A 25394-nucleotide genomic window follows, 5' to 3' on the forward strand; every position below is an offset into this window, starting at 1 on the left:
CCATTCCATCAAAGTCTGCATTCCAAAACGTCACTACTTCCCTTCCGAGCCCCGACGTGTGCCCATACAGTAGTTTTCTCCCACATATGGGGTATCAGCATACTCAGGACAAATTGGACAACAACTTTTGGGGTCCAATTTCTCCTGGTACCCTTGGGAAAATAAAAAAATGGTGACTAAAAGATCATGTTCGTGGAAAAAATACAAATTTTTTATTTTCACGCCCGGGCGTTATAAACTTCTGTGAAGCACTGGGGGGGTTCAAAGTGCTCACCACACATCTAGATAAGTTCCTTGGGGGGTCTAGTTTACAAAATGGTGTCATTTGTGGGGGGTTTCCACTGTTTAGGTACATCAGGGGTTTTCCAATCGCGACATGGTGTCCGATCTCAATTCCAGCCAAAAACGTCAAATGGCGCTGCTTCCCTTCCGAGCTCTGCCATGCGCCCAAATAGTGGTTTACCCCCACATGTGGGGTATCAGCGTACTCAGGACAAATTGCACAATAACTTTTAGGGTCCTGTTACCCTTGGAAAAATAAGAATTCAGGGTGAAAAGATAATTTTTGTGGAAAAAATATGATTTTTTAATTGTACAGCTTTATGTTATAAACTTCTGTGAAGCCCTTGGGGGTTCAAAGTTCTCACCACACATCTAGATAAGTTCCTTAGGGGGTCTAGTTTCCAAAATGGTGTCATTTGTGGGGGGTTTCCACTGTTTTGGTACATCAGGGGTTTTCCAATCGCGACATGGTGTCCGATCTCAATTCCAGTCCAAAACGTCAAATGGCGCTGCTTCCCTTCCGAGCTCTGCCATGCGCCCAAATAGTGGTTTACCCCCACATGTGGGGTATCAGCGTACTCAGGACAAATTGCACAATAACTTTTAGGGTCCTGTTACCCTTGGAAAAATAAGAATTCAGGGTGAAAAGATCATTTTTGTGGAAAAAATATGATTGTTTAATTGTACCGCTGTACGTTATAAACTTCTGTAAAGCCCTTGTGGGTTCAAAGTTCTCACCACATATCTAGATAAGTTCCTTGGGGGGTCTAGTTTACAAAATGGGGTCACTTGTAGGGGGTTTCCACTGTTTAGGTACATCAGGGACTCTCCAAACGTGACATGGCGTCCGATCTGAATTCCAGCCAATTTTGCATTGAAAAAGTCAAACGGCGCTCCTTCCATTCTGAGCTCTGCCATGCGCCGAAACAGTCGTTCCCCCCCACATATCAGGTATCAGCGTACTCAGGAAAAATTGCACAATTACTTTTGCAGTCCAATTTCTCCTGTTACCCTTGGTAAAATAAAAAAAATTGAACCTGAAGTATTTTTTTTGCGAAAAAAAGTTAGATGTTCATTTTTTTTTAAATATTCAAAAAAATTCCTGTGACGCACCTAAAGGGTTAATAAACTTCTTGAATGTGGTTTTGAGCACCTTAAGGGGTGCAGTTTTTAGAATGGTGTCACTTTTGGGTATTTTCTATCATATAGACCCCTCAAAGTGACCTCAAATGTGATGTGGTCCTAAAAATAAAATGGTGTTGTAAAAATGAGAAATCGCTGGTCAACTTTTAACCCTTATAACTTCCTAACAAAAAAAATTTTGGTTCCAAAATTGTGCTGATGTAAAAGTAAACATGTGGGAAATGTTAGTTATCAAGTTTTTTGTGTGCTGTATCTCTGTGATTTAAGGGCATAAAAATTCAAAGTTGAAAAATTGCGAAATTTTCAAAATTTTCGCCAAATTTCCGTTTTTCTCACAAATAAACGCAAGTTATTTGAATGAAATTTTACCACTAACATGAAGTACAATATGTCACGAGAAAACAGTGTCAGAATCACCGGGATCCATGGAAGCGTTCCAGAGTTATGACCTCATAAAGGTACAGTGGTCAGATTTGGAAAAATTGGCCCGGTCATGAACGTGCAAACCACCCTTGGGGGTGAAGGGGTTAATATCCAATATGTCGCTTGCTAGGACCAATCTGCCATTGTAAGTGTAATAGTTATCAAGTAAATCACATCTTCCAATTTTTGTTACTAGCTTATTGGCATTATTTAAGTGTGATTCTTTATAACCCATAGTTTGTAATCGAGAGAAAACTTTGATTCCCTAAAGAAAATTATCAGTTTTAGTGCAATGTATCTTTATACGAATAAGTTCCCGGTCTGGAATATTTTTTATAATGTAAGGTGAATGACATGTTTCTGCCTGCAAAATGGAAATACAATCGGTCGGTTTCCTATATGGGGAAAACAATAACCATGCGATTATGTATATCGCCATGTAAAGCAACATCCAAAAAATGTATTTGCGTCTCATAGACATACGTAAATTATAAGTTAAATGTCTTATTATTGATGTAAGAAACAAATCCCCTTAACAGGAGGTCATCAATATAACGTCCAAACCATTCTATTGCATAATAACGCCATTAAAGCCTGTTTCACACATCCGTTTGGGTCCATCAGTCAAAATCCGCCATTTTGCAAAAAAAAAACGGATCCGCCATTTTTCTTGGCGGATCCGTTTATTTTTCCCATTGAGTTGCATTACCGGCGGATCTTGACGGATGGTTGGATCCGATTTTTTGCGGATCCGCCAAAATTTTGACGTCCGCCGACATGCCCGAACGGACCATGCAACGTTTTTTCGGGCGGCCGGATCCGCATTTCTCACTGCGCATGCCCGAAAGACTTCACTGAGCTGCAAATTTAACCCTAAACTCTGTTCTGGCGGCTTAAAAATTCTCTCTCGTTCCCCAGGCAGCGGTTCCCTTAAAATTCTTCCTTTGACGGATCCGTTAAAATAACGGTCCGGTGCCAAACGTTGTGGTCAGTACAGGAACGGATCAGTTATCCGCCATTTTAGCGGATTTTGACTGACCAAAAAAACTGATGTGTGAAACAGGCCTAACCTGGAGAGTAACCGCATATCTGCAGGTTAATGGCGTTATTTCTTGTGACAGGTTCCCTTCATGACGCAGCCCATTTTTGTTTCCTTTTTTTCCTCCCCTTCGTCCCAGAGCCATAACTCACTTGTCCATCTACATAGATATATGAGGGTTGCTTTTTGTGGGACGAGTTGTACTATTGAATGAAACCACTCACTTTACCAACATAGTGTACTCGAAAACAGGCAAAAAATCTCAGTGAAATTAAGAAAAAAAACAATTCTGACAGTTTGAGAATTGTTTTTACAGTGTACATTTTGTGGTAAAAATGACCATGTAATATGATTCTCCTCATCAATACGATAACAGCGATACCAAACATGTTCCAGTTTATTATTTTAGAGGTGACAAAAAAAAAAATCTGAAGTTTACAAAAAAACATTTTTTAGAGTTGTGTCACCATTTTCCAAGAGTCATAACATTTTTAATTTCAATGGTGGGAAAAGGGGGGTGATTTGAACTTTTTTTTTTTCCCCTTTTCACTGATTTTGTTATCTCCCTCATCCGATCGCTTGTGCTATATACAGCAATGTCTCAGCATCGCTGCACATAGCAAAAACTCAGTCTCCTTTGAACCTCTGCCAAGACAAGCGTGGGGGGTCGTCAGCTGTCCTTACTTCTGATGGGCAGAAGTTTTGTGCTCTTCTGAAAAGAAGGACACTGCTGAACAGAGGCCAAACGGAGCCCAGAGTAACTGTACTGCCTCATTATAGTGAATGGATCCATCGGGGGGGGGTTTCATTTTTCACATCACTTGGAGATTAAGATGGAAACCCCAATGTACCGTAAGTGCTCAGTGTAGAGCGCCGGACAAAGTGATCATAAATGTTATGTAAACTGTTCCCAATAAAAGCTTCAACTCAATCCACAAAAAAATCAAGGGCCATCATTAGTTAAAAGAAATATAGGTGGCTTCCACGTTACTGGTAGCACATAGGCTCTGGAAAAGCGAAATGGCTCCTCGCCCCCCAAAAGAAATTCAGCAAATTCTCTGCTCTCAAATCCAAGTGTCCCCCCTCCCTTCAGAGCCCCAGAGTGCCTAAAACACAAATAGTGCCCAACTATTTGGCATTTCTGTAGTGATGAGAGCCCGCGTTACGGGTGTGTGTCTCCAGAAATATGAACTGGGCATAATGTACTGGTCACTAAAACGTGCTGTCCACTACAACGGCATTTTTCAAATTTCACTCGGCAACATTCACTGCTGCTTGTTTCTGGAAAACACCCACGGAGTCAAAATTGTCACTACATCTGTAGATAAATTGCCAAAGGGTTATTATTTCTAAAATGGGGTCATTTTTGGGGGTTTCCACTGTTTAGGCACATCAGGGGGTCTCCAAACATGACTTGGTGTCCGCAAATTAAGCCAGCAAATTTTGCATTCAAAAAGTGAAATGGCTCTCCTTCCCTTCCGAGCTCTGCTGTGTGCCCAAACATTAAATTTCCCCCACAAATGGGGTATCGGCAGTCTCAGGAGAAATTGCACAACAAATTGTATGGTCCATTTTTTCCTGTTACCCTTGCAAAAGTAAAAAAAAAAATGGTTTAAAGGAATTTTTTTTGTGAAAGAAAGGTAAATGTTTAATTTTCCTTTCAAATTCCAAAACTTCCTGTGAAGCACATGAAGGGTTAATAAACTTCTTGAATGTTGTTTTGAGTAGCTTGAGGGCTGCAGTTTTTAGAATGGTGTCACTTTTGAGTATTTTCTGTCATATAGACCCCTCAGTCACTTCAAATCTGAGGTGATCCCTAAGGCCTGTTTCACACATCAGTTTTTCACAATCAGTCAAGATACGCCGCTTTGTGAAAAAAACGGATCCGCCATTTTTATTGGCGGATCCGTTTTTTCCCCCCATTGACTTGCATTATCGGCGGATTTTGACTGATGGACGTCCGTTGCATCCATATGTTTGCGGATCCGCCAAAATTTTGGCGTCCGCTGACATCACCGAACGGACCATGCAACGTTTTTTCTCTGGCCGGATCCGCATTTTGTTTATCTACAGATTTAACCCGCAATTCCTTCTGGCTGCTGGATCTCTCTCTCCTGCCGATCGACGCGCCATACCTGCCGATCGATCTGGATCCCGCGACGCGCCATGCCTGCCGATCAATCAGGTTCCCGCGACGCGCCATGCCTGCCTATTGATCAGGATCACGCGACCATTCTCCTCACATTGTACTGACACGCAATGCCGCACGCTCGTTCTCGGTCATGGAGGTACTCAGCTATTTCGCGCCACTCTGCACGGGTTCCTTTAAATTTTACCTTTGCCGGATCAGTACATCCGCCAATCCGGTGACACCCTTTCCTGTCAGTCCGCCTGCGGATCCGTTTTCCGCTATTTTGACAGATTTAGGACTGACCTGGAAAACTGATGTGTGAAACAGGCCTAAGAAAAATGGTTTTGCAAATTTTGTTATAAAAATGAGAAATCGCTGGTCAACTTTTAACCCTAATAACTTCCTAACAAAAAAAATTATGTTTCAAAAATTGTGCTGATGTAAAGTAGACATGTGGGAAATGTTACTTATTAACTAATTTTATGCAATATGACTCTGATTTAAGGGCATAAAAATTCAAAGTTTGAAAATTGCGAAATTTTCCAAATTTGACAAATTTTTATTTTTTTCACAAATAAACGCAAGTCATATCGAAGAAATTTTACCACTTTCATGAAGTACAATATGTGGCAAGAAAACTTTCTCAGAATCAGTGGGATCTATTGAAGCGTTTCAGAGTTATGACCTCACAAATTGACAGTGGTCAGAATTGTAAAAATTGGCCTGGTCAGGAAGGTGAAAACAGGCTTCTGGGTGAAGAGTTTAATAAAGGTGTTTTCCCATGAACAAAGTTAATTTTAGGCTGTGTGCCCACGATGCGATTTTTAAGCGTTTTTGCCGCGATTTTCGGAGCGAAAACGCTGCGATAACGTTTAAAAATCTTGTACATGACGCACCCCATGCATTCCTATGGCATTCCACACATGCTGTGCTAATGCTGCGCTTTTTTCCGAGGCAGAATCGCATCGCGGAAAAAAACGCAGCATGATCATTCTTTTGGGCGGAATCGCAAAGAATTGCCGCGATTCCGCACCCATAGGAATGCATGAGAATCGCTTACTTCCTGCATGTGGCTATGCCCACCATGCGGGAAGTTAAGCGTCTCATGTGCGGTTGGTACCCACGGTGTGGAGGAGAGGAGACTGTCCTCCAGGCCCTGGGTACCATACCCCTGTAAAAAAAGAATAAAAAATAAAAAAATCGGTGTATATTTACCTTCCGGCGTCCCGCGATGCATTCCCGGCCTAAGCGTTCCCAGTAATGCCTTGCGGCAAGGTCCTGTGATGACGTGGTCTCGCGAGATAGCTATAGTAACGCGAGACCAACGTCATCACAGGTCTCGCAAGGCATTACTGGGAACGCTGAGGCCCGGGAATGCAGCGCGGGACGTCGGAAGGTAAATATAGACCGATTTTTTATTTTTTTTATCATTTTTAACATTTTATCTTTTACTATTGATGCCGCATAGGCGGCCTCAATAGTAAAAAGCTGGTCACACTTGTCAAACACTATGTTTGACGAGCGTGACCAACCTGTCATTCACTTTCCAAGCGATGCTTCAAATCGCTTGGAAAGTGCTTGAGAAAACCGCGGCAAAATCGCGAACAGAATTGCGGTGAAATCGCGAGGAAAAAACGCACGATTTTTGGGAAGGAGTCTGGTTTTCATTGTGCGTTTTAAAACGCTACGTGGGCCCATAGCCTTAAGGCTGTGTGCCCACGTTGCGTTTTTTAAGCGTTTCCGCAGCGCTTTTAGACAAGAGTTTCTGCTGCAGAAACGCTTAAGAAAAGCATCTAATGTAATAGAATGGAAAACGCACATGTAGTGCTAATGGGTGCGTTTTTTTCCGCTGCGGAAACGCTTAACGGAAAAAAACGCAGCATGTTCATTAATTGTGCGGAATCGCACGCCATTCCGCATACACACACTGTAATTGGAAAAACGCATAGGAAAACGCATGTCAAAACGCTTGACAATCGTGCCAAAAACACGTGTCAAAAAGCGCATGCGTTTTCCCTGGCAAGGGCATGCGTTTCTGCTCAGGAAAAAAACGCTTTAAAAACGCTACGTGGGCACATATCCTAAATCAACATTTTAAACAATAGATCTTTGAATAATAAGTTTCACAAATGAATGTGTTTAAATAAAATGTTCCTGTGCTAAGATAATCCTCTCTCCCCCCCCCCCCCCACCCAGTAGAGCAGCCCATGTGCATTCAATATTGAAAAAACAAACAGCACTCAACATTGCTTCTTAAAAAAAAGGTTAATGGCCTTTATTCCATGTGGCCGGACAGTCCTTTAACCCCTTTCCTACATTAGACGTACTATTCCGTCCATGTGACCTGGGACCTAATTCCCAAGGACAGAATAGTACGTCTAGTGCGATCAGCTGCGCTCAAGGGGGGAGCGTAGCTGATCGCGGCCGGGTGTCAGCTGATTATCAGAGCTGACACCCGGCACTATGTGTAAGGGGCGGTCACGGACCGCCCCCGACACGTTAACCCCTGGCACACTGCGATCAAACACAATCGCAGTGTACCAGGGGTTTAGGGAAGCATCGGGAGGGGGCTCCGTCCGTGCTTCCCTGAGACCCCCCGCAGGTCCTCGAATCCAAAATGGCGGCAGGGACCTTCGGGGGCCTGCAGGGAGCTGGCTTCCTCACTGCCTGCAAACGCTGGCATGAGGAAGCCTGCAGCACTGCCTGTGACAGATCGCTGATCTGTCACAGTGATCTGTGATGTTACAGATCAGCGATCTGTCACGAGTGTTATGTCGCCCCTGGGACATTGTAATAAAGTTAAAAAAAAAAAAAAAAAAAAAAAAAGTGTAAAAATAATTTATATAAAAAAATTGCTAAATAAATTTAAAAAAAAAAATTCCTTAAAAAGATTAAAAAAACAATAATAGTACACATATTTGGTATCACCACGTCCGTAACAACCCGCCCTATAAAACTGTCCCACTAGTTAACCCCTTTATTGAACCCCTTAAAAAATAAAAAACGAAGCAAAAAATAAAGCTTTATCATCATACCGCCGAACAAAAAGTGCAACAACGCGCGATCAAAAATACGGATATAATTAACCATGGTACCGCTGAAAACGTCATCTTGTCCCGCAAAAAACGAGCCGCCACACAGCATCATCAGCGAAAAAATAAAAAAGTTATAGCTCGCAGAATAAAGCGAAGCAAAAATAATTATTTTTTATAGAAAATTGTTTTCATTGCATAAAAGCGCAAACACATAAAAAAAGACATAAATGAGGTATCACTGTAACCGTACCGACCCGAAGAATAAAACCGCTTTATCAATCTTACCGCACGCGGAACGGTGTAAACACACCCCCCCAAAAGAAATTCATGAAATGCTGGTTTTTGTTCATTCTGCGTCTCAAAAATCGGAATAAAAAGCGATCAAAAAATGTCACGTGCCCGAAAATGGTACCAATAAAAGCGTCAACTCGCACCGCAAAAAGTAAGACCTCACATGACTCTGTGGGTCAAAATATGGAAAAATTATAGCTCTGAAAATGTGGTGATGCAAAAACTATTTTTACAATAAAAAGCGTCTTTTAGCGTATGACAGCTGCCAAACATAAAAACCCGCCATACATAGTAAATCAAACACCCCCCGTTATCACCCCCTTAGTTGGGGAAAAATAACAAAATTAAAAAATTTTTATTTATTTCCATTTTCCCATTAGGGCTAGGGGTGTGTTGGGGTAAAAGGTTGGAGTTAGAATTGAGGGGGTTTCCACTGTTTTGGCACATCAGGGGCTTTCCAAACGCAACATGGCGTCCGATCTCAATTACAGCCAAAAAAGTCAAATGGCGCTGCTTCCCTTCCGAGCTCTGCCATGCGCCCAAATAGTGGTTTACCCCCACATATGGGGTATCAGCGTACTCAGGACAAACTGCACAATAACTTTTGGGGTCCTGTTACTCTTGGGAAAATAACAGTTGGGGGTGAAAAGATCATTTTTGTGGAAAAAATATGATTTTTTAATTGTACGGCTGTACGTTATAAATTTCTGTGAAGCCCTTGGGGGTTCAAAGTGCTCACCACATATCTAGATAAGTTTCTTGGGGGGGTCTAGTTTCCAAAATGGGGTCACTTGTGGGGGGTTTCCACTGTTTAGGCACATCAGGAGCTCTCCAAACTTGACATGGCATCCGATCTGAATTCCAGCCAATTTTGCAGTGAAAAAGTCAAACGGCGCTCCTTCCCTTCTGAGCTCTGCCATGCGCCAAAACAGTGGTTCCCCCCCCCCCACATATCAGGTATGGGCGCACTCAGGACAAATTGCACAATAACTTTTTCAGTCCAATTTCTCCTGTTACTCTTGGTAAAATAAAAAAATTGAACCTGAAGTAATTTTTTTTGTGAAAAAAAGTTAAATGTTCATTTTTTTTTTTTTAAACATTCAAAAAATTCCTGTGAAGCACCTGAAGGGTTAATAAACTTCTTGAATGTGGTTTTGAGCACCTTGAGGGGTGCAGTTTTTAGAATGGTGTCACTTTTGGGTATTTTCTATCATATAGACCCCTCAAAGTGACTTCAAATGTGATGTGGTCCGTAAAAATAAAATGGTGTTGTAAAAATGAGAAATCGCTGGTCAACTTTTAACCCTTATAACTTCCTAATAGAAAAAATTTTGGTTCCCAAATTGTACTGATGGTAAAGTAAACATGTGGGAAATGTTGCTTAAGTTTTTTGCGTGCCATATCTCTGTGATTTAAGGGCATAAAATTTCAAAGTTGGAAAATTGCGAAATTTTCAAAATTTACACCAAATTTCCGTTTTCTTTCACAAATAAACGCAAGTTATATGAATGAAATTTTACCACTAACATGAAGTACAATATGTCACGAGAAAACAATATCAGAATCGCCTAGATCCGTTGAAGCGTTCCGGAGTTATTATATATATATATATATATATATATATATATATATATATATATATATATATATATATATATACACACACACACACACACACATACATACATATATACACCTTATGTCTGTCTGTAACCGAAATCGCGGGCCGCTGATCGGTCGCGACCGCCAGGCCGCAACCAATCAGCGACAGGCGCAGCTGTTTGTAACGGTAAGCTGCGCAGCGCTCAATAGGGCACAGGCCTTAATCTGTAAAAAAGAGAATTAAAATAAAAAAAAAAAAAGGGTTATTCTCACATTCCGATTGCCTCCAGTCTTCGTTCCATGCGCCCGGCCTCGCGTTTCCAGTAATGCTTTGCAGCTTTGACCGCTGATGACGTCACTCTCGCGAGAGTGAGAAAGAAGACAGACGTCACTCTCGCGAGAGCGAGAAAGACCGACGTCACTCTCGCAAGAGCGAGAAAGAAGACCATCAGCGGTCTAAGCCTCAAAGCATTACTGTGAATGCGAGGCTGGGCGCGTGGAAAGAAGACAAGAGGCCGTCGGAAGGTGAGAATAATTTTTTTTTAACATTTTTTTTACATGCTAGAGGGCCGCGACAGTGATTGGTCGCGGCTACACGGAAAGGAGGGTGAGGGGGACAATGCATACCAGGAAAGGGGGGGGTGAAGGGGACCATGCATACCAGGATTGGGGGGCGAGGGGAGCATGCATACCAGGAGAGAGAGGCGAGAGGACCACGCATACCAGGATTGGGGGGTGAGAGGACCTTGCATTCCAGGATTGGGGGGTCAGGGGGACCATGCATACCAGGATAGGGGGTTGAGGGGTAGCATGCATATCAGGATTGGGGGTGAAAGAACCATACATATCAGGATTGGGGGGGTGCATTATTGCATTATTATTAAATCTTCAAAAATAAACTGCATACATATTCTAGAATACCTGATGCGTTAGAATCGGGCCACCATCTAGTGACCTCATAAAGGGACAGTGGTCAGAATTGTAAAAATTGGCCCGGGAGTTAACGTGCAAACCACCCTTGGTGGTAAAGGGGTTAACATGCAGGGGAATGAAGGAGGACAACAGCCGTTTCGCGCCTATCCCAGCGCTTCTGCGGGTCCAAACCGTTGGGATAGGCGCAAAACGGCTGTTGATGAGTGTTGTTTTTTCCATATTGAATGCACTTGGTCTTATACACATTTTTCATGCACCTCCTAGCTCACCATCATGTGGTATGCTTTATACTAACGACTGATACAGACTGCAGTCAACAGTTTGGTGCCGTTTTTTCTGCTTTTTCACTTTTTGCTATGAGCAGACCATGTTCCTTTACACAGTAGGGGCACATTTATAAGATTATCTCAGCACAGGAACATTTAATTTACACATCCAATTGTGGAAATTATTATTATTCCACAATGTCTATCGATTCTGTGATTTTCACAATACCACGACTTTTACATCTTGGTGTTTCAGTTTCAATATTGACGAATCTAAATATAATTATTAAAAAGAAAAACAATTGATGAGGTGGTACACAATTGGTACTGGCTCCTTATGACTAAATCTTTGTCATGTTATTTAACTATTGCGACTTTTGGAGCCTTCACACCAGTCAGCTCAGTCAAAGTGGGCATGTTGCCGCCAAATTCATGAAATGTTAGTCTATTACTTGCGCCAAAAGTATTATTCCATAAGAAAGACAGAGGACACCACTATATATAGAGTCGGGATCACCTATAGCATGTACCGTATGTACTTGTGTATAAGCAGAGTTTTTCAGCACTTTTTTGTGCTGAAAACGCCCCCCTCGGCTTATACACAAGTTATTGTCTCAAAAAAGCCGGCAGGGGAGGGGGAGCGGCATGTCACAGAGGCAGGAGCTGGAGGGGAAGGGGGAGTGACGGAGCAGCGGGTCACAGAGGCAGGAGCTAGGGGCTATGGCTAAAGAATGTGCCGCTGATATTAATTTACCCTATCTTATAGCGCGCACAGCTACAGCCGCAAGCTTACAGTACACATCTTGTGGCTGAGCGATCACGTGGCCCCGCTCATTAAGGTAATGAATATGCACGCCTTTCCACTCCCATAGGAGTGGAATGAATATTAATTACCTTAATGAGTGGGGCCACGTGATCGCTCTGCCACAGCAGCTGCCGGTGCCGGGACGATATGCTGCGAGAATGCACGGGAAGGTGAGTAGGATGTTTTTTTTTTTATTTAATAGGAACCATGCATACACAGTTAGGGGATAAGGAGCCATGCATACAAGGACAGTGTCGGAGGAGCCATGTATACAAGGACAGGGACGGGGGAGCCATGCATACCAGGACAGTGATGAGGGGACAATGCATACCCAGCTTATACTTGAGTCAATAAGTTTACCCAGTATTTCGTGGCAAAATTTTGTGCCTCGACTTATACTTGGGTCGGCTTATACTCGAGTATATATGGTGATAAGAATGTGTCAAGAGCGAAGAGAAAGGTCATGCTATACAAAAAGGCATCACCAGAATTAAATGTTCAAAATAATTTTATTAATACAGAGTACCAAAAACAATTAAAAATAATTAAAAGTCACATGTGACTGTACACATACCCACCAAATGAGGGTGATGGGCCCTGTCACATAGTACATATGAAATATACTGACTTAATAATGTTACACAGAATTAAATTCAATTGTAATACAAGACCCAGACAGGCCCCTGAGGAAGCCACATTTTGGTGGCGACATGCGTTGGGCCCTGTCCTTGTACTGGACCTTTTTTGGACTCAGACCACCGTGCTAGCTTTGGGATTTTACACCATTGGCATCTCAGCTCTTTATGTGTAGGTATGTTTGCTAGCTCTTTTCAGTGCTCTATTGCACTAGCATCACTTTACAATTTGAGTATTATGCACTCCATACTCATACCCTTTTCTTGATTATGGGCAACAAAACTCTAGCAATACTTTTGTTTTATTCACATCTTGATGTCTTCTTGTGCTACATGTGTTTATGAGGTTCTGCAGGAGGCTTTTTTTAGCTATCAGCCATGGGGCGATGCTAGTCTTCTGACTGATGCAATATTTTGCTTGGTGATTTATTGTCCAAATCACATTTGAACTTGCTATTGATAGTATATACATTTTGACTGTCTGGGTCTTGTGTTCAGTCACATGTGTGACATTTAATTGTTTTTGTTATCGGTAGTCTGCATTAATAAAACTTGTTTGAATATTTCATTCTGGCGATCTCTTTTTGTGTAGCATGACCTTTCTCTTCGCTCTTGACAAAAGTATTATTCAAGCCACTTCTGGCAAGATGCAAGGAGATGCAAGACCACGAAGATGTGCTGAATTAAGTGGCAAACGCCTTTTGATGAATAAGGCACATCACAGTATACCACGCCTCTTCATTAACCCCTTCATGACCCAGCCTATTTTGACCTTAATGACCTGGCCATTTTTTGCAATTCTGACCAATGTCCCTTTATGAGGTAATAACTCAGGAACGCTTCAACGCATCCTAGCGATTCCGAGATTGTTTTTTCGTGACATATTGGGCTTCATGATAGTGGTATATTTAGGTCAATAATTTTTGCGTTTATTTGTGAAAAAAATGGAAATTTGGCAAAAATTTTGAAAATTTTGCAATTTTCAAATTTTGAATTTTTATTCTGTTAAACCAGAGAGTTATGTGACACAAAATAGTTAATAAATAACATTTCCCACATGTCTACTTTACATCAGCACAATTTTGGAAGGAACATTTTTTTTCGTTAGGAAGTTATAAGGGTTAAAAGTTGACCAGCAATTTCTCATTTTTACAACAAAATTTACAAAACCATTTTTTTTAGGGACCACCTCACATTTGAAGTCACTTTGAGGGGTCTATATGGCAGAAAATACCCAAAAGTGTCACCATTCTAAAAACTGCACCCCTCAAGCTACTCAAAACTATATTCAAGAAGATTATTAACCCTTCAGGTGCTTCACAGGAACTAAAGCAACATGGAATGAAAAAATGGACATTTTAATTTTTCCAACCAAAATTTTATTTTAGCATCAGTTTTTTCATTTTCACATGGGTAACAGGATAAAATGTATCCTAAAACTTGTTGGGCAATTTCTCCTGAGTACACTGATACCTCATATGTGGTCATAAACCACTGTTTGGGCGCACGGCAGGGCTCAGAAGGCAAGGAGCGCCATTTTACTTTTTGAATGTAAAATATGCTTGAATGTTTAGCGGTTGCCATGTCTTGTTTTAAGAGTACCTGTGTGCCTAAACATTGGAGCTCCCCCACAAGTGAGCCCATTTTGGAAACTAGACCCTCCAAAGAACTTATCCAGATGCATAGTATGCACTTTGAACCTCCAGGTGCTTCACAAATTGATCTGTAAAAAAAAAAAGTACTTTTTTTTTTTTCACAAAAATTTTATTTGGCCTCAGTTTTTTCATTTTCACATGGGCAACAGGATAAAATGGATCCTAAAATTTGTTGGGCAATTTCTCCTGAGTACATCAATATCTCATATGTGGTCATAAACCACTGTTTGGGCGCACCGCAAGGCCCGGAAGGGAAGGAGCGCCATGTGACTTTTTGATTGGAAAATTAGCTCCAATCGTTAGCGGACACCATGTCGCATTTGGAGAGCCCCTGTGTGCCTAAACATTGGAGCTCCCCCACAAGTGACCCCATTTTGGAAACTAGACCCCCGAAGGAACTTATCTAGATGTCTGGTGAGCACTTTGAACCCCCAAGTGCTTCACAGAAGTTTATAACGCAGAGCAGTGAAAATAAAAAAATATTTTTTTTTCCTCAAAAATGATTTTTTAGCCCGCTATTTTTTATTTTCCCAAGGGTAACAGGATAAATTGGACCCCAAAAGTTGTTGTCCAGTTTGTCCTGAGTACACTGGTACCCCATATGTGGGGGAAAACCACTGTTTGAGCGCACGGCATGACTCAGAAGGGAAGGAGCGTCATTTGACTTTTTGAATGGAAAATTAGCTCCAATCGTTAGCGGACACCATGTTGTGTTTGCAGAGCCCCTGTGTGCGTAAACTTTGGAGCTCCCCCACAAATGACCCCATTTTGGAAACTAGACCCCCTAAGGAACTTATCTAGATGCATAGTGAGCACTTTGAACCCCCAGGTGCTACACAGAAGTTTATAACGCAGAGCCATTAAAATAAAAATATTTTTTTTCCCTCAAAAAATAAATTTTTAGCCTGCTATTTTTTATTTTCACAAAGGTAACAGGATAAATTGGACCCCAAAAGTTGTTGTCCAGCTTGTCCTGAGTACGCTGGTACCACATATGTGGGGGGGACCACTGTTTGGGCACACGTTGGGGCTCAGAAGGGAAGTAGTGACGTTTTGAAATGCCGACTTGATGGAATGGTCTATGGGTGTCATGTTATGTTTGCAGAGCCCCTGATGTACCTAAACAGTGGAAACCCCCCACAAATGACCCCATTTTGGAAACTAGATCACCCAAGAAACTAATATAGATGTGTGGTGAGCACGTTGAACCCCCAAGTGCTTCACAGAAGTTTATAACGCAGAGCCGTGAAAATAAAAAAATATTTTTTTTTCCCTCAAAAAATTATTTTTAGTCCACTATTTTTTATTTTCACAAGGGTAACAGGATAAATTGGACCCCAAAAGTTGTTGTCCAGGTTGTCCTGAGTACGCTGGTACCCCATATATGGGGGGGGACCACTGTTTGGGCACACGTCGGGGCTCGGAAGGGAAGTAGTGACGCTTTGAAATGCCGACTTGATGGAATGGTCTGTGGGCGTCATGTTACGTTTGCAGAGCCCCTGATGTACCTAAACAGTGGAAACCCCCCACAAGTGACCCCATTTTGGAAACTAGACCCCCCAAGGAACTTATCTAGATGTGTGGTGAGCACGTTGAACCCCCAAGTGCTTCACAGAAGTTTATAACGCAGAACCGTGAAAATAAAAAATCTTTTTTTTCCACAAAAATAATTATTTTAGCCCCCATTTTTTTATTTTCCCAAGGGTAACAGGAGAAATTAGACCCCTAAAGTTGTTGTGCAATTTTTCCTGAGTACCCTGATACCCCATAAGTGGGGGTACACCACTGTTTGGGCACACGTCGGGGCTCGAAATGGAGGGAGCACCGTTTGACTTTTTGAACGCAAAATTGGCTGGAATAAATGGTGGCTCCATGTCGCGTTTGGAGAGCCCCTGATGTGCCTAAACAGTGGAAACCCCTCAATTCTATCTCCAACCCTAACGCCAACACACCCCTAACCCTAATCCCAACCCTAATCATAACCCTAACCACAACCCTAATCCCAACACACCCCTAACGAAATCCCAACTCTAACCCTAACCACAAGCCTAACCGTAATCCCAACCCCAACCCTAATCCCAATTCCAACCCTAACCCTAAATTCAACCCTAACCCTAAATTCAACCCTAACCCTAAATTCAACCCTAACCCTTAGTCCAACCCTAACCCTTAGTCCAACCCTAACCCTTAGTCCAACCCTAACCCTTAGTCCAACCCTAACCCTTAGTCCAACCCTAACCCTTAGTCCAACCCTAACCCTTAGTCCAACCCTAACCCTTAGTCCAACCCTAACCCTTAGTCCAACCCTAACCCTTAGTCCAACCCTAACCCTTAGTCCAACCCTAACCCTTAGTCCAACCCTAACCCTTAGTCCAACCCTAACCCTTAGTCCAACCCTAACCCTTAGTCCAACCCTAACCCTTAGTCCAACCCTAACCCTTAGTCCAACCCTAACCCTTAGTCCAACCCTAACCCTTAGTCCAACCCTAACCCTTAGTCCAACCCTAACCCTTAGTCCAACCCTAACCCTTAGTCCAACCCTAACCCCTAGTCCAACCCTAACCCCTAGTCCAACCCTAACCCCTAGTCCAACCCTAACCCCTAGTCCAACCCTAACCCTAACCCTAGCCCTGGACCTAACCCTAATGGAAAAAAAAAAAAAAAAAAAAATTTATTATTTGTCCCTACCTATGGGGGTGATAAAGGGGGCGGTGATTTACTTTTTATTTATTTTGATCACTATGAAAGTTTATCATAGTGATCAAAATAAATGAATGTATCTGCAGCGTTGCAGATTCGATTCGGCGCACTGCGCATGCGCCCGCCATCTTGCAAGATGGCGGCGCCCATGACGCTGGACGGCAGGACACCGGGACGGATAGCGGGAGATCGGAGGCACAAAGGAGGGTGAGGGGGTGATCGGAGGGTGAGAGGGGATGATCGGAGGGCTGGGGGGGCGGAGAGAAGGCGGGGGGGGGCAGATCATGACGGCGGCTGCCGATCGGTGCCGTCAGGTGGCGGCAGCCGATCGGTGCCGTCAGTCGGTGTGGGGGGGGTCGGGTCTCGGTGTCCAGCCATGTCCGATGCTATTTCAGCATCGGCCATGGCTGGATTGTAATATTTCACCAATTTTCATTGGTGAAATATTACAATCGCTCTGATTGGCAGTTTCACTTTTAACAGCCAATCAGAGCGATCGCAGGCACGTGGGGGCTAAGCCACACCCCCAGGTGTTAACTCTGAAGGGTCCTTTGTGTGCGGGTCGGGTGACCTTTCAGTGACCCCGGTCACCCGACCCGCAGGGGGGCTATTTATAGCATGACGCCTACGTAGGCGTCATAGGTCGTTTGGGCACTGCTTTTCATGACGCCTACGTAGGCGTCATAGGTCGTGAAGGGGTTAAGTGTGGTGTGAACGATGCCAGTCTTAATGAATTGGCCCCTTTAAATGTAAAATCTGGACAAACCTTTACTTGGTGCAGTTTTCTGTCTCTGACTTCCTTGTCTATATTCTGCTATCTTCTTTCGGTAATACAGGAACTCCCGACTGTTCTGATCATGGAGAAATCTGTTGGAAAGGAATTGTACAATATTCTTAGATTTAGTATTACAACATAAATTGCTACAGTTCTTGGACACTCTCTTATATACAGTAGATAAGCTTAACCCTTTGCCGAAATGCCCATTTTCCTTTTTTCCTCCCCTTCTTCCAAAAGTAATATAATGTTTTTCATTTTTCTGTCCACATAGACGTTGGATGACTTTTTTTTGTTGGATTTCACAATTCAACGTACAGTACTGGAAAACAAGAAAAATTTACAAGTATGTCGAAATTGCGCCAAAAAAAAAAAAATCACAATTCCGCAGTAGTTTTTTCAGCTTGGTTTAGTCAGCATTTAGTGTGTGGTAAAAATGATCTAGCAATGTTATTTAGGATTCTTCACGTCTGTACGATTATAGCAAAAGCAAACTTACCGTATATATTTTTTAACCCCTTCCCGACATGACACACAGTTACGCCGTATGTCGGATCCCTGACTTTGATGTAGGCTTGCAAACCGGGCCAGCATATTTTCTGGCAGATAATGGCTTTATTATTCATTATTTTTTGAGCTGCTGCAACATTGCAATAAAGGGTGATGAAACATCATATATGCCCCAATATGGTATCATTAGAAACGTCAGCTCAGGGCGCAAAAAACAAGCCCTCACACAGACCCATATCCTATAACGTAAAAATGGTACAGGTCTCAAAAAAATGGCGACAAAAGCAAAAATGTATTTTTTACCACTTAAGATTAAAGAAAAAAAAAAATAATAATAATACACGTTTTGTATCTGCGTAATCACATTGACTTAGAGAATTGCATTGCCAGGTCAGTTCTACCGTACAGTGAATATGGTAAATAAAAACACCAAAATATTAGGGAAATTCACTTTTTTTTGCCATTACGACACACTTGGAATTTCCAGCGCACCACATGATAAAATGAATGGTGTCATTCAAAAAGTATAACTCGTCCCACAAAGAACAAGCCCTCATACAATTATATGGATGGAAAAATAAAAGTTATGGCTCTTGGAAAAAGAGCAGGGAAAAAAAAAAAATGAAAATAGCCCACTCATGAAGGGATTAAATGGGTGGGAAAGTTAGGAATATTGTTATGAATTTTGGCTTGTTTCGCCATATTCTGAGACCTGTAACATTCTCAATTTTCTGTCAAAGGAGTTATGCGAGAGCTTGATTTTGGTGTTTCGATTTTTTTCTCTCTATACGGTGTTCACGGGTTGGCTTATTTTTCGTTTTTGATAAATTGGACTTTTATTTTTATAAATGTTTATTTTTTTAAATTGCTTTAATTATTATTTTTTTAAAGGCATGAGGGTAATTCAAAGTGTTAGATTTTTTTACTCTTCATATTTTTAAAGTTTCTTTATTTTCTTACTTTATATTTTGCAATCATTACACTTTTGCCTCATTTCATATTAATCAAAACAGCTACCGTACTTTTCTGTCAGGTAGTAACAGATTGCATCAGTAAAGGTATGGATAACATGGTCTTTCAGAGAGGACCATAATCTTATTATGCCATCAAAAGTTTGGATACACTTGTATAAGCATTAGTTTTCCTTGTTCCTTCTGGATGTGCACATTGTAGATTCAGACTGAAGGCAGCAAAACCACAACGTAAGCTATATGAAAACAAGGCGTAAAGGAACATATGTGAAACAAACCAGAATATGCGTTAAGCCTTAAATTCCTCAGAGTACCCCCTTTTCTTTTGATGACATATTTACACCCCCCCCTTGGCATTCTCTCAGGTAGCTTCATTAGGTAATCACCTGAAATGGCTTCCAACTAACAGGGGAACCCTATTCCACAACTGTTCTAGATCAGAATATGGCAAACGACAGTCCATTTCTTTAAGACATGAAGCGCAATCATGAAAACCATCAATCAGTATGCTAAAACTGGCTCTCATATTGACAGCCCTAAGAAAGGAAGACTAAGAATTACCTCTACTGCAGAGGATAAGTTCAGTTACCAGCCTCAAAAACTGTTGAGAGCACCTCAGATAACATCTGTCATAAATGATGCACAGACATCAAGTAGCAGAACTCTTAACAACTGTCCCAGGGGAGATTGCAGCAATTTGACCGTAACATTTGATTCTTGCAAAGAAGCCACTACTCAGGATTGCAAACAAGACGACAAATTGTTTCGGCAAAGCAACATAAGATTAGAGGAAATCTGCACTATGATATGACAAATCAAAAATTAGAGACTTCTGGTACCAACCACTATGCTTTTAAAAGATGCAGAAAAGGTGACTGGATGTTTTTTTTTGTTTTTTTTTTTTACACGTTTGGTACCCACCATGAAGCACGGAGAAGGTTTGATGGTGTGTGTGTGGGCTTTGCTAGTGACAGGGTTGGTGATTTATTCCTAATTCAAGAGGCACTTAAAGGGAATCAAACGGGTTATCCATGCCCTCCAACCCACAGCATTTGTGTATGTGTTGCTAAATACCCTGCCCAACCAGCCTTTTATAGTGATTATCACATACAGTAAATACATGTTTAAAAATGTTTTTATAAAGTTTGCTTTTCCTATGGTAATTTGGCCTTTGACTGGTCGATAGGGCAACGAGTAACCAGTGGAGTGATTGGCACAAGGTAGAGTCATTGGTGTAAGAGGAGGAATATGATCCTAGCTGCTGCATTCAGGATAGTTTGGAGAGGGGAGAGTTTAGTAAGAGGACACAGATTTCCGTATTTTTTAGACTATAAAACGCACTTTTCCCCAAAATTTGGGGGGTGCGTCTTATAGTCCAAATGTAGCTTACCGGTGGGTTTGCGAAGGTGGTAGAGCAGGATCACAGGAAGCAGGGTTACTTCCTCAGCAAGTCAGTGGTGGCAAAAGTGGTGTTGGCAATGAGGAAGAGCAGAGTGCATTGCTTTCTCGGTGGTCATTTTCCTAAAGCCGTTGGAGGTAGGGCATGCACAAACTGGGATCTCGGCCCAGCTGAGATCTCAGTCTGCGAAAGCAATGCCTCCAGCGGCCAATTCCCTTAAGTAGTTGTAGGTGAAATGAGCGAGCGAATGATCGGATGTAGCGAGTGAATGAAAGATCTGAATCAAATATGACCCCAAAAGAGCAGGCAAGTTGCTGGAGAGTAATGGTAGAATCACACATGAAAATGGCAATATTGGGTAGAGGGAGGAAACACACAGTTTAGTTTTGACAGATTCAGTTTTAAGACAGAGGGAGAACATAATGTTAGAGACAGCAGACAGACAATCCCTGGTATTTTATCGTAATGTAGGGATGAAGTGAAGTTTGTGGATAATGTGTATAGTTGGGCATCATCAGCATTGAGATGTTACTGAAAACTGAATTTAGTGATGGTTTGTCCTATAGATGAGGTGTATAAGTAAAAGAGGAGGGGACCTAGAACTGAACTCTAAGGAACCCCAACAGTAAGGGGAAGAGGAGCCGACAAAAATACAGTGAAGGAGCGGTAGAAGAACCAAAAGAGCATTATCCCTGAGCTCGATAAAGCGGAGCATAGTGAGGAGGAACTGGTAAAGTGTCGAATGCTGCAGAAAGATCCAGGACAAACAGCAGGGAGTAGTGACCATTAGATTTAGCTGTTACGGTTAGGAGATCAGACTTTGGAGACTTTAATAAGGGCAGTTTCAGCAGAGAGTACACAGCAGAAACCAGAATTTGAAGAGTCAAGAAAAGAGGAATCTGTGGTTTAACACATTTTTATGCGTATCGCACACATTTTTTATTCATTGTTTCCATATGTTCCCTTGTGGCCTTCAGTCTGAACATACAATGTAACACTTCCTCTGATGAAGCAGTGATTTTCAGCAATACGCGTGGGGTTCTTCTACTTTATGTTTGAGCTATGCCTTTTCTTACGCTAAATGCATTACAGAGTAGTCTTCCCAAAAAATGGCTATACTGGATATCTGTTAATATGGGTTCTGTCAGTCCAATAACATGCATTTGTATTTCTTGTACATACTTTTACCTTGTTGGTTTGGCCTCAGTATTGGTCCTTTACAACCTCAATCATTACCATCATATTTTTGATATAGGGACTTAGGTGGCATGCAGATAAATAGTGATTACATATTTTTCTACTTGTCGTGTTACATCTCTATCAAGATAAAAAAACACTGATATAAAAAGTCTACACATCCAGATTAAAATGCCAGGTTTTTGTCATGTAAAAATCATATAAACAAGAATTTCAGAACATTTTCCACCTATAATGTCACCCATAATCTGTACACACCAACTGAAATCTTTTCGAGTGGAAAAATAAAAAAATAAAATTTGTTTGATTTAAATATGCATACTGTTAATATTGTGTGGAAATACTTACTGAATTTATGACAGTATTCAATGTTTTTGGATAGGAGTGATGCAACATGGCAAATCTATAATTTGCCATCTTTGTCCACTCTTCCTTGTATTAGTGCTCCACATCGCTCTGATTGTGAGGACATCTCACAGCTCTCTTCAGGTCAACCACCAGATTTCAATTAGATTCAGGTCTGGGCAATTTCAAAACTTTGGATAGCCATTGTTTTGTTGATTTAGTTAGAGGTATGCTTAGGTTTGTTGTGATACTGGAAGGTGAAATTTCACTTCATCGTCACCTTTTTAGCCAAAGCCTGAAGGTTTTGTTGCACATATTGTCTGATATTTGGAATTGGTCATAATTCCCTAAAAAAAAAAAAAAAGCCTCAAGGCATAATGCTTCTCTGTGGTTAAGTTGCTCTTTAGGTGATGAGCAGAGTTGGCTTTGTACCAAACATACCTTCTGGAATTATGGCCAAAAGATCAACTTTGATCTCATCAGTCCATAACACATTTTAAGTCATGCTTTTGGCAGACTTAAAGGGGTTGTCCGGGACTTTCACATTGATGGCCTATTCTTAAGATAGGTCATGATCGATCAGTGGGGTTCTGGCACCCGGGACACCCCGCCGATCAGCTGTTCCCAGTGTTGGTAGAGGTTGGAATTGATCAGTAACGGAGCTGCACACCTCCCTTGACGGAATAGTGGCCACGGCCAGGGACTGCACATCCACCCCCCCCCCCCCCTCCTATTAATTTGAATAGTTAGGGATGTGTAGTACACGGCCACAGCCACTATGCAGTAGATGGAGCTGTGCAGTTCCGGGACCAAGCAGTTCCAGTGTCGCACCCACACCGATCAGACACTGATGACTTCTCCTAAGGATAAGTCATCAATGTTCAAGTCTGGGACAACTCCTTTAATGTAGGTTTTGGCAAAATGTAACTGGGCTTGGATAATTTACTTTGTAAGGAAAGGCTTCCGTACTGCCACTGAACCCCACAAGATAGGCATATAAAGAATACCGAATCTTTATGCGCAGGCAGTACACAACCAGTATTTGCCAAACATCTTTGCGGTTCCTTTAAAGGGGTTGTCTACTACTCAAGACAACCCCTTCACAATCCCTATGTTTCCACCCAGCAAAACACCACCACCTATACTCAACTCCGGTGCCGGCGCTATTTTAATAGTATTGGCACTTGCTCTCCCACAGCTCACGTGACTGTCACATGATCCTTACAGCTAATCAGCACTGGCTTTACACTCCCAAACTTTGAACAAATTAGACATATGGAGAAAGTAAGAGATGTGGCTGCTCTCTCACTTTCTCCGGATCTTAAATACGTCCGTAGAAGAGGAGAGTGAAGTCAGCACCGATTGGCCTCAGGGATTGTTAGACATAATGTCAGGTGGGCCCTGGGAGAGCCAGTGCAGACACCGCTGGAATGGCCCTTGCACCCGAGGAGAGTATAGGTGTTATTTTACAGGTAGGGGAAACATAAGGATGGAAAAAAGGGCTGTCTGAGTAATGGAAAACCAATTTAGTGTTGCTGTAGGCCTGTTTGCAGCCTTTCAGTTCAATTTTCTTCTTGTCTTTTCTTCAATTTATGAGGGACATCCCATTCTAGGTAATGTCACTGTTGTGCCAAATTTAAACCACTTCTTCATGACACTCTTCATAGTGTTCCTTGCTCTATCTAAAGAGTTCTAACTTTGAACAATGACATCCCTTTGCTGTGTTGTAAGCTGTTTACTGACCATGGACTTGTAAATTGCAACTAAAATGTCAAGACGATCCTACTAGAACAGATAAACTTTATATGGAGTTAATTTCCCTTTCAAAATGATTTTAGTTTGCTTAATTAATTTGTATGGAATATGGGTGACATTAAAAGGTTTAAAAAGTTCTGAAATTATTCCTTTTGTTATGTTTTTTTTTACATGGCAAAAACCTGGCATTTTGACAAAGGTATGCAGACTTTTTATATGCACTGTAGCTTATACTCTATATCATTTTTAAGCTCCCAACTGCACAGTAAACCCCATGAAAAACAGTGCGCTACTTAAAGCGATATATATGCTTTTGTCATATACATTTGTAGTTGCTTGCATAATTTATTTTACTCACTTATATAGTCTCATCATATTTCATCGCCTTACAGACATCATCACTGTCCCAGTTGGGGCTCACAATATAAATTCCCTCATTTCCTATTTCAGTAATGTAACAATCTGTCTTCACTGAATACAGATTTTACCCAATTGAGAATTTTGAGAATGAATATTTAGTCCTGGAGGAGAAAGAAGCAGATCTTTCTGATAAGATATATTACGCAGTTTCTTATTTTCATATGTACTATTGATATAACAAAAATTAAAGTGACGGTTTACTCTAGGTTTATGAGCACCTTAAAGCATACTATAATATGAGGTAACTACTCAGAATAGGCCATTATATGTTTATGAAGAATAATACAATTACAGTTGTGTGAAAAAGTGCTTGCCCCTTCCTGATTTCTTATTCTTTTGCATGTTTGTCACACTTAAATGTTCCAGATCACCAAATAAATATAAATATTAGACAAAGATAACAAAAGTAAACCTACAATGCAGTTTTTAAATGAAGGCCTTTCTTATTAAGGGAAAAAGACATTCAAATCTACAGGGCCCTGTTTGAACAAGTGACCCCCCCCCTTAAAACATCAATTAACTGTGGTTTGTCATTATCCTTGAGAAGCTGAGTTCAAATTCAAGTAGACTAAACGATCTTCAAAAATTAGACATCATGCCACGATCCAAAGAAATTCTGGAATAAATGAGAAAATAATTGAGATTTATCTGTCTGGATAAGGTTTTAAAGCCATTTCTCAACCTCTGGGATTCCAGTGAACCACACTGAGAGCCATTATACACAAATGGCAAAAACATGGAACAGTGGTGAACCTTCCCAGGAGTGGCATGCAGACCAAAATTACCCCAAGAGCGCAGCGACGACTCGGCAAAGAGGTCACAGAAGACCCCACATCAACATCCAAAGGACTGCAGGCCTTAATTGCCTCACTTAAGGTCAGCGTTCATAACTCAATCATAAGAAAGAGACAGGTCAAAAATGGCCTGCATAGCAGAGTTCCAAGACGAAAACCATTGCTAAGCTATAAGAACATAAAGGCTCGCTCCATTTTGCCAGAAAATATCTTGATGATCCCCAAGACTTTTGGGAGAATACTCTGTGGACTGACAAGACAAAAGTTGAACTTTTTGGAAAGTGTATG

At 41.5% G+C, this 25394-nt stretch overlaps 1 protein-coding gene across 1 annotated transcript in view; it reads right to left on the reverse strand.

The window, feature by feature from the left end:
- Positions 1 to 25394, reverse strand: part of SUGP1 (SURP and G-patch domain containing 1) — a 78161-nt gene that overhangs the window by 18667 nt on the left and 34100 nt on the right. The window contains exon 6 of the mRNA XM_073555134.1: positions 17707 to 17807. Within this exon, the coding sequence (XP_073411235.1) occupies positions 17707 to 17807 (101 nt within the window). The remainder of the gene's footprint in view (positions 1 to 17706; positions 17808 to 25394) is intronic.

This window comes from Dendrobates tinctorius, unplaced genomic scaffold (genome assembly GCF_039654945.1).
Source record: "Dendrobates tinctorius isolate UK_male_01 unplaced genomic scaffold, ASM3965494v1 ptg000219l, whole genome shotgun sequence".
Taxonomy (NCBI): domain Eukaryota; kingdom Metazoa; phylum Chordata; class Amphibia; order Anura; family Dendrobatidae; genus Dendrobates; species Dendrobates tinctorius.